Here is a 6,967-nt window from a genome sequence, read left to right on the forward strand (position 1 = left end):
GCAGGGGCAGCCGTTGGTGGCCAGGCACAGAGCTGGGCTCCCCTCCGGCTCAGCGCAGCCCCCCGGGGAGCAGTAGTCCTCCTGGGTGATGGTGCCCCCCAGGGCAGCAGCCAGGCTCTCGCTCACCTCCAGGACATCTGGTGTCATGCATGCCTCTTTCTTAAGAAGGAGAAAAATGCTCTGTGGGATCCCCTGCGTGTGCTTTTCACGCCCTACCTGCACCCCACCACGCTGTCTGCTTTGCAGGCAGGACAGCTGCCAGCTCCAGCCAAAGCCTTGGCAATTCGGACACCGCCAGGGCTTGTCCTGGCTTCCCAGCACAGCTCCCACACCCCAGTTTTGTGGCCAGGGCCGTGCTGGGGATGCTCACAGCCAGCCAGGAGGGGGACTCCTGGTCATGTCCCTGCTGGGGGATCTCATTGGAGGGGGACGCTGGGGGAGCACGACTCCTCCTGTGGCCCCGGAGCCGGGTGATGTGGCCCCAGGGTGATGGGAGGAGGTAGCGGTGCCTGTGGGTGCTGCAGTTGATAGGGACAGGGCAGGAGAGGAGAAGGGGACCTGCTGGAGGGACGTCCTCCCCAGGGAGCTGGAGAGGAATGGCAGTTGAGCTTAGCAACCGCAGCACGTCTCGCCCCCCCTTTGCTTTATAGGCATTAGCTAATTGGTGCTTTTGTGCAAGCCTGCCTGGCTACATGGGGACAGGCAAGGCGCAAGGCAGGGAGGACTGGGGAACACACAGGGAGAAGGGGAGTGCTACCTGCAGATATCTCCCCTTCCTCCCTCCTCCCCACTAACGAGATTGCTGGGATGAGCCTGTCCTTCCAGCTCACCTTCCCGCACCCCCCCGAGGCTGGGGGATTAGCAGCACTAATCCTTCCAGCAGCTCTACATGAGGGCATCGCCGCAGCTCCGGGCCGCAGGCGAGGGCAGCAAGCCCTTGGTACTGGGCTCAGAGGGGTCTCCAGAGGGACCCAAGACCCTCCTGCCCACCCAGGAGAGGAACAGCCCCTCTGTGGGGTACAGGCTACCTGTGGGGGTGCTGAGCCTGGCCCCTCACTGGTGTGGGGGCTCTTGCTCTGCAGGCTCCAGAGGAAGTGGCGGATGTAAAGGAGGTGCCGGTAGATGTTGTCGTCCAATGTCTCCACCTCCAGGTCCACTTTGAAGCCCCCGCTGGGCAGGATGATGGGCGGGTGGTTGTCGAAGGACTCCAGCATCTCATCTGAAAGGCGGAGGGAGGGAGGCTAGCACTGGCCCGGGCTGCATCCCTCGCCTGCCTCCCGGCTTTCGGCCACATGTGGTCTCCCAGCCGGGACCAGGAACACGGTGAGCTGCGAGGCAACAGCATCCCTCACTTAGGAATGCAGAAAGAGCCCCAAGCCTTTCTGAGTGTGCTTTGCATCCTTTGCAATATCTGAATCGTGGGGCCATGGTTATTCCTGATCACTGCAGTTACTACAGGAGCCCCAGGGAGGGGAAGGGAATTGCCTGTTTGGTTTATACATAAAAACCTTGGAGGGAGCCTGCAGGTGACCAGAGCACGATGACCGGAGCAGCGTTGAGCGCAAAGCCAGGGGCTCACCGGGCTGGAAGGTGGCCGGGCTCTCCTCCTCGACGGGCTGCCACGCTGCAATGCAGCCCACGCCCATCACCACCTGGCACTGGCTCAGCACTCGGTGGAGCTGTGCGGGGCTCAGCGCCGGGAACTCGGCTCGCAGGGACGGCCAGGTCATCTGAGTGAGGAGACAAAGCACGGGGCAAACGGCAGAGGTGAGGAGCTGCTTTCTGAGAGGAGCAGGGGCTCGCGAGGGGGATGGGAGGGAAAGGCTGGGCAAGATGGAGTGAGCCTGAGCATCCCCTCCTCGGTACTGCCCACCCACGGACCCATCACCCCGGGAAGGGGCAGCTGGTGACAGGTTGCAGAATAAGGGACATATCACTGCAGGGACCCCCAAACCCTAAGCAGGGTCTCTCCTGCCCATGCCCATCCCGACGCTGCAAGCCCCCAGCCGGGTGCCCCTCACCTGGACCAGCTGGGAGCCAGGCATGGCCAGCAGGTTGGCCACGCTGGTGAGTTTGGCGAAGAACTGCTGGGCGAGCTGCTCGAAGCCAGCACCGCGCAGCCACTCCAGGAGCAGCCGCACGCTGGCCTGCAGCTTCACCCCCTGCGACCAGTGGAAGCAGCCGAGAGAGGAGCCTGCGGAGGCAGAGCATCCATCAGCACGTGTCAGGGAACAGCCCCCCGGTACCCCCATCCTTTGGCTGGAGCCCAGCCCCTGCCCCAGGGGTAGAGCTGCCCCAGGGCAGCAAAATAAATCCAGGTTAAGGTCCCCAGCATCCTATAGCTGTAACTCCTGGTGGTGGCTGGACCTCACCTGGCACTAACAGCAGGCAATGGGGCTGTTGTGTTAATGAGGGCTAACGAGCACCTCAGTTACAAAGCAGGCTGCAGTAGTTTGTTAATGAGCTGCCCCTCCAAACTGCTCTCAGCCTCCTCTGCTCAGGCTCAAAAGGAGCCTCAAAAACCCTCTCTTGCAGGGAGTGAGGATGGGGCACTTGTGGGGTTAAACCCCTCCCGGGAATGGGGACCCTGGAGACAGCAGTTGGGTCTGTGCTTGGCCTCCCCATAACAGTGCTGAGACCTGCCCATCTCCAACCCCCTCAAGCTGCCTGAAGCCCCCTCCCTCCTGTACCCCCCCGAGGTGGCACTGGGATGGACTGGAGGGTCTCCCAAAGGGCCGGTCCCCTACAGGTTACCTAGTCCGGGCTGGGTGTTCGAGGAGGACTGACCCTTATCCAGGAGCTGGTTGAAGAGCAGGGTGTTGGAGAAGAAGAATAGGTAGGCGAACATCTGGGAGGTGATCTCCGGGTGCACTTCGTACTGGCGGAGCAGGTCCAGCGCCGCCTGGTAGATGAGCACAACCCTGCGGAGCTCCTCGGGCAGCGGCGGGGACACCCGCCAGCTCTCCCGGCACTCGTTCTGGAAGGGGTTACACTCCAGCAGGGCAGGGAGCGACACATACAGACACTGCAGGGAGAGCAGCAAGTTCACAGCAGGACTGATTCGGTTTCTTTTTTTTTTTGCATGAGCCAAACCTTTCCGACCCCCTCACCTCCGCAAGCCGAGCAAACCCCGCTGGCGCTGCTCCAGCAAGGGGCTGATCTTGCTTACCCCCCCACAAGAAGAATGTGTCTCACGCTTTTAGCAGCTGGAGGTGACGGCGTGGGACAGCTCAGCTAAAGGGATCTGAAAACTGATCTGAACCAGGGCAGTGGCCGATCAGCTGGGCACGAGGGTGAAAGAAAAACTGGGACCGATGGGGATGAGCTTTCCCTATTGCTTAAATGGGAGAGCAGCACCTAGTACCCATCTCTGCCGAGGCTAAGGAGGAGGCGAGGGTGCTGGGGCGGAGGGTGCTGCTCCGGCAGAGTGGCACAGGAGCAACCCCTGCGTCCCCGCGTGCCGACGCCAGCAGACAGGCAGGGCCATCCTGCACACAACAGCCTTTCTCCTGCCTCACACTGCCCGCTCTGTTCCCCGCTCCCGATGCCGCCCGGCTCTCGCGGTCCAACGGCGACGGTCCAGGGGCCCCTTTCCATCGCGCCCTGAATCGCACCATTATGCCGCGCTGGCCGGAGCCAAGCAGCTCTCCCCAAATGCCTCCCCTGAGCCGCTGCACTGCAGGCAGAGAAACACGCCGCAGTAACTCAATACTTTTCCTGGGCTGTGACCAAAAATCGGGGCTCTTCAGCCCAAAGGAAAACACCTCGGCGTGATGCAACTGCCAAAGAGTAAAAGTTTAAAAAAACCTCCTGCGCAGCCCAAGAGCTGCTGGGGATGCTCTTGCTGGCCCCATGGGACACTGCCATCCTCCCCAGGGAGCACGTACCTTGGAGATGTAGTAGACGCACTGCTGGAATGTGTACATGATCACCTCCTCCAGCACCGTCATCGCCTCCTCGCTGGCTGTGATGGTCGAGGAGAACAGAGATTCCTTGGAGCCTACGGGGCGGAGAGGAGGATGGGGGAGCAAGCCTGCAGCAGCAAGGCAGGCCGAATTCACCGCTCCCCAGATGCCCGGGGTGAGAGTTATTAGTGCTCACGGGCTGGCACCACCACCATGGCATCCCTCAACAGGGGCAAAGAGGCTCCTCGTGCCCGAGCACCCGCCTGCCATCTCCCACAGCTCACAACGCCGCTGGCAGCACAGCCCGGCGCTGCAGCACAGTGGCCTCTGCCCCGCAGGCAGCCCAGGGCTGCACCCCTCCTTCCAACAGCCTGTCTGCCCTACGAACGTTTTAACTTGCTGCGTAGACCAGAAGGTTTCTGAGGCTGATTTAATCCCTTTTCCCTTTTTATCCTTATTTTTTTGCTGGCATTAACAAGGGCTCACCAGTGAGCAATTCTGCAGGGCTGCCTGCAAATCCAGGTGCCCTCGCAGCAGCCGGGGGACAGAAAGCCACCCCCGGGGCATTAACCACAAGCTGCCGTGGTGGAAAGGGGAGGCTCGGCTGCGAACAAAACACAACCTGGCCCCGAAGCCGAGCAGCACCACAGCATGACACGAAGCTGCTCCTCCCGCACAGACTATCCCAGCCTGCACCGTGGAGACGTCCCTGCTGATGAGGATTACAGGGGGTTAAAGGAGTATCTCGGGGGCACTGACCACTGCTTGAGACTGGGGATTAGCAGAGCAAAGTTGCTTTGGCCGGAGAAGCAAGCAGGGTGCTGCGTCCAGGCCTACCTCTGACATCCAGCTCCTCCTCCATGCTCTGGATGTAGGTGGGCGATTTCTGCTGAACGAAGTAGAGGACCTCGATGGCGTTGGCCATCCAGAAGAGGATGTGCTGCAAGTCCGGGAGAAGGTCCGTGATGGTGAAGCGGGACAGGGTGGCAGGGTCCTGGCTGGGGAGACACAGCGGGCGTTACAGCTGCTGCTCCTCAGCATCCCCACTCAAGCTTTTGGGGAGAAAACAGCCAGCCTGGGGCAATGCCAGGAGAGCATTTGCACCCCCCCTACTCCCAAGCCCAGCACCCCCTTAGGAAGACCCTTTGCAAGGAAAAATCTGGTGGTTCTTGCTCTGCGGGACAGTGAAGGGGACCCTGCGGGGACTGGGCTGGCCAAAGGCCACCTAGCCTTTGTGAGGTGCCACTTTTCAAGGGGGGGGACTCCCCCTAATACAGCTGAACTGCAGTAAATACTTGTGGCTGAAAAGCAGCTCTCCCCGAGAAGTATGTGCTATTCCTGCCAGCTCTGGACGGTTAAACCCAGCCTGCCTGCGCTGGGCTGTTCAAAAATAAAACAAAATAAATAAAAAGCATCTGGGAAGTTTCTCAACTGCTGAATGGCTTTTTCCTGTTATAGGAAAGGCCTGGGAAGCATCCTCTGAGCTTGTCCTGAAGGAGAGCTCAACAGCGAGCACCAACAGTTTCTCCAGATGCTGCTTTGGAGCCTGGATTTTGGAAATGGCTGGGAAGCTGGCCTCGCACCCCACCGGGAGCCAGCCACCTGCACAACTGTGACGGCCCCAAAGAGGTGCTCCCCACCCCAGGACACCATGTGCCACCATCCCTGGATGCACACATCCAAAGCCAGCCCCGTCCTCGCTCCGCAGGGGGGTCTTCAGCATGAACGGGGTGAGACCCCACACCGGGGCCATCCCTGCTATGTCCCTCGGGGATGCTGAAGCCACATGTGCAAAGCCTTGGCCTGGTCTTGGATTGGAGAAGACTCCAGAGCTGCTGCAGGTCCTATTCTCCCCCGAGCTCTCCTGTATTTCCAGCCCCACACATTCCCAAGCAGGGTCCTTGCAGGCACCGTGGTAAAAGGACCAGAGAGGCGAATGCGTGGGATTGAGCAGGAAAACACAGCGTGCATTGGTGCTAGGAGGGTGGTTATAACCAGCCATGGGGTCCCCTTGCTTGTGGAAGAAGAACTGGTTTGAATTCTCCCCGTTTCAGGGCAAAATGAGGAGGGGTGGCGGGCTGCACTTACTGCTGGGACTGCTTCTCAGCCAGCTCCCGCGTCCGCTCCTGGGCAGGGAGAGAAGGGGAAAGCAAAATGAAAACCAGCTGGATGGGGCAGCACGAGCATCACCCCAACCAGCAGTCGCTGCTGCCAGGCACTGGGCTGGGGGAAGACCCCAGGGGGGTCCAGCAACATCCCCACCCCACCAACACCCCTGTCCCACCACCGACTGACCCACACTGTCCTCTGGATCATTTTGGCCACTTTGAGCAGCAGCTGCCCGAAGTCGCCCGGCTCGAAGCTGGTGGCCGAGTGCTGGATGCAGAGGCAGAGCAGGAAGGCGGGTGTCAGCTTGTGGTCGTCCCCCCCCGGCTCGATCAGGGTCATGATGCGTCGCAGAAGCATGTCCTCGGCCGCTGGCTCGAACTCCAGCAGCAGCTTTCTGCGGGGCGCCCTGGGGCCGCCGATGGGTGATAGGCCCCGCTTTTTGGTGGCAGGGTCCCTCTCCTTCAGCAGGCTGCCACACGCCCCGCAGACGGGGGGACCCTCGGGGACGGCAGGGTGCAGAGCTCGTAGCCTCAGCAGGGTCTGCGCCGGCAGCGGCTGCGCCTTCATGGGGTCCTTGTAGAGGAGCAGGTAGTAGAGACCGAGGGAGAGGAGGTCCCCGTGCTGCAGCACGACTGTCCGGGCCACCTCGGTGAAGTTGATGGAGTTGCCGGCACCGGTGATGGGCTCCAGCACCAGCTTCTCCTCCCACCGATGCCGGGAAGGTCGGAGCTTCCTGATGGTGCAGTGCAGGGGCAGGATGTCGGGGGCCGACAGGCTGATGCTGGGCTTGCTTGCCTGCGTCCTCTGGCCCACTGTGTGCTGCTCGCGGTTTAGCAGGTAAACCAAGCTGTCCTGCCAAGCGGGGAGATGTGGTATGAACCAGGGAGTGGGGGAGAAGGGACCCTTCTCCCTGCAGTGCGGTGGGTGCTGCAGCCGCCCGCCACCCCCCCAGG

General features: G+C 61.3%; 1 protein-coding gene across 1 annotated transcript in view; it reads right to left on the minus strand.

The window, feature by feature from the left end:
• RADIL (Rap associating with DIL domain) overlaps positions 1-6,967 on the minus strand; it is a 16,890-nt gene that overhangs the window by 2,617 nt on the left and 7,306 nt on the right. Inside the window, exons 2-10 of the mRNA XM_009286567.2 lie at positions 6,201-6,866; positions 5,994-6,031; positions 4,743-4,903; positions 3,888-4,000; positions 2,788-3,025; positions 2,022-2,194; positions 1,580-1,730; positions 1,029-1,219; positions 55-159 (exon numbers count right to left, since the gene is read on the minus strand). Of these exons, the coding sequence (XP_009284842.1) occupies positions 55-159; positions 1,029-1,219; positions 1,580-1,730; positions 2,022-2,194; positions 2,788-3,025; positions 3,888-4,000; positions 4,743-4,903; positions 5,994-6,031; positions 6,201-6,866 (1,836 nt within the window). The remainder of the gene's footprint in view (positions 1-54; positions 160-1,028; positions 1,220-1,579; positions 1,731-2,021; positions 2,195-2,787; positions 3,026-3,887; positions 4,001-4,742; positions 4,904-5,993; positions 6,032-6,200; positions 6,867-6,967) is intronic.

Source organism: Aptenodytes forsteri, unplaced genomic scaffold (assembly GCF_000699145.1).
Source record: "Aptenodytes forsteri isolate BGI_AS27 unplaced genomic scaffold, ASM69914v1 Scaffold55, whole genome shotgun sequence".
NCBI lineage: Eukaryota > Metazoa > Chordata > Aves > Sphenisciformes > Spheniscidae > Aptenodytes > Aptenodytes forsteri.